Genomic DNA, 1,208 nt, shown 5'->3' on the forward strand with positions numbered 1-1,208 from the left:
TCGGGGCCAGGAGCGGGGCCTGGCTCCACGGCCGGGGGAGGCCTGGCAGAGCCGCTGCTTGGCCCGCACCCAGAAGTGCCCAGTCGGTAAACAGAGTGAAGGACACACCGCCCCGAGCCCTGCCCTTTGTCTCCACGGGCCTCAAGCCCCTTAAAACCACCCCGGTGCACAGTGCAAGCCGCACCGTGAAGTCAAGGTTGCAGGGCCTCGAGCCCCATCCAGCTCAGCCTGACATTTGCCTGGCCAGTCAGGGACCGCATGGGAGGCCCATTTAGCATATCTAAGTATTTAAAAGTCACACACTAACTGCTAAATGTGTTTTCTTCTCCTGCCCTGACAAGTAGTACTTCATAAAACCTGGAAGGTCATGTTTGAATTTACAACCCTCAGGCTCCTAGGAGCCTCCCACAATGGAGAGCCAGCTGCTGACCTGCAGTTTTTCTTTTTCTTCCCAGCTTCTGCTCACCCCTCTTCACCCCTCCTTCCCGCTGCTCTTCAGAGGCTTGGCCCATAAACCTGTAGACACCCCATCCACATGCCCTCTCTGTCCTCTCACTCCCCACAGACACTTCCTCTTGGTCAGCCCCGGGACCTAGGGGTGCCCACTGCACAGCCAGGGAACTCCAGGGTCTCAGGTAAGGGCAGCAAGGTTTGGAAGGGGGAGGTGATTCCAGGCGAGCACTTCCCATTATCCTAGTGGTGTCCTGCTCGCCTGGATGGGCAGAGCTGGAAGGAGGCCCAGAGCACCGTGTTCCAAAGTGCAGGACCAGGCAGGGGCCCGCCCTGCCCGTTTTCAAAGGCACTTCTGCTTCTGCAAATTTGGTTCCATCTGGTCAGGAGCCTGACTTGTGGCATGGCAGCCCAGTTGTGAAAGGAGGCCTGGTTGAGTTCTCCAGAGTTAAACACGTACCAGGAAGGGAGATAGAGAAGAACAACCTATCATAAATGCAGGAATTGTTCAGTAGGAAGGAGGCCCCCAAATCCAGCATGGAAGCAGCACTGTGTGACTAAGTAGGTGAGCTTGAGCAGCTCAGTCAAGCTTGCAGTGTTCCTTTTTTTAAAAAAAATATATATTTATTGATTTTTTACAGAGAGGAAGGGAGAGGGATAGAGAGTTAGAAACATCGATGAGAGAGAAACATCGACCAGCTGCCTCCTGCACACCCCCTACTGGGGATGTGCCCGCAACCAAGGTACATGCCCTTGAC

General features: G+C 54.9%; 1 protein-coding gene across 1 annotated transcript in view; it reads left to right on the forward strand.

Annotated features, from left to right (window-relative positions):
- ECHDC3 (enoyl CoA hydratase domain containing 3) overlaps nucleotides 1-1,208 on the forward strand; it is a 55,404-nt gene that overhangs the window by 39,665 nt on the left and 14,531 nt on the right. Inside the window, exon 4 of the mRNA XM_014536470.1 lies at nucleotides 523-635. Coding sequence (XP_014391956.1) covers nucleotides 523-635 — 113 coding nt within the window. The remainder of the gene's footprint in view (nucleotides 1-522; nucleotides 636-1,208) is intronic.

This window comes from Myotis brandtii, unplaced genomic scaffold (genome assembly GCF_000412655.1).
Source record: "Myotis brandtii unplaced genomic scaffold, ASM41265v1 scaffold163, whole genome shotgun sequence".
NCBI lineage: Eukaryota > Metazoa > Chordata > Mammalia > Chiroptera > Vespertilionidae > Myotis > Myotis brandtii.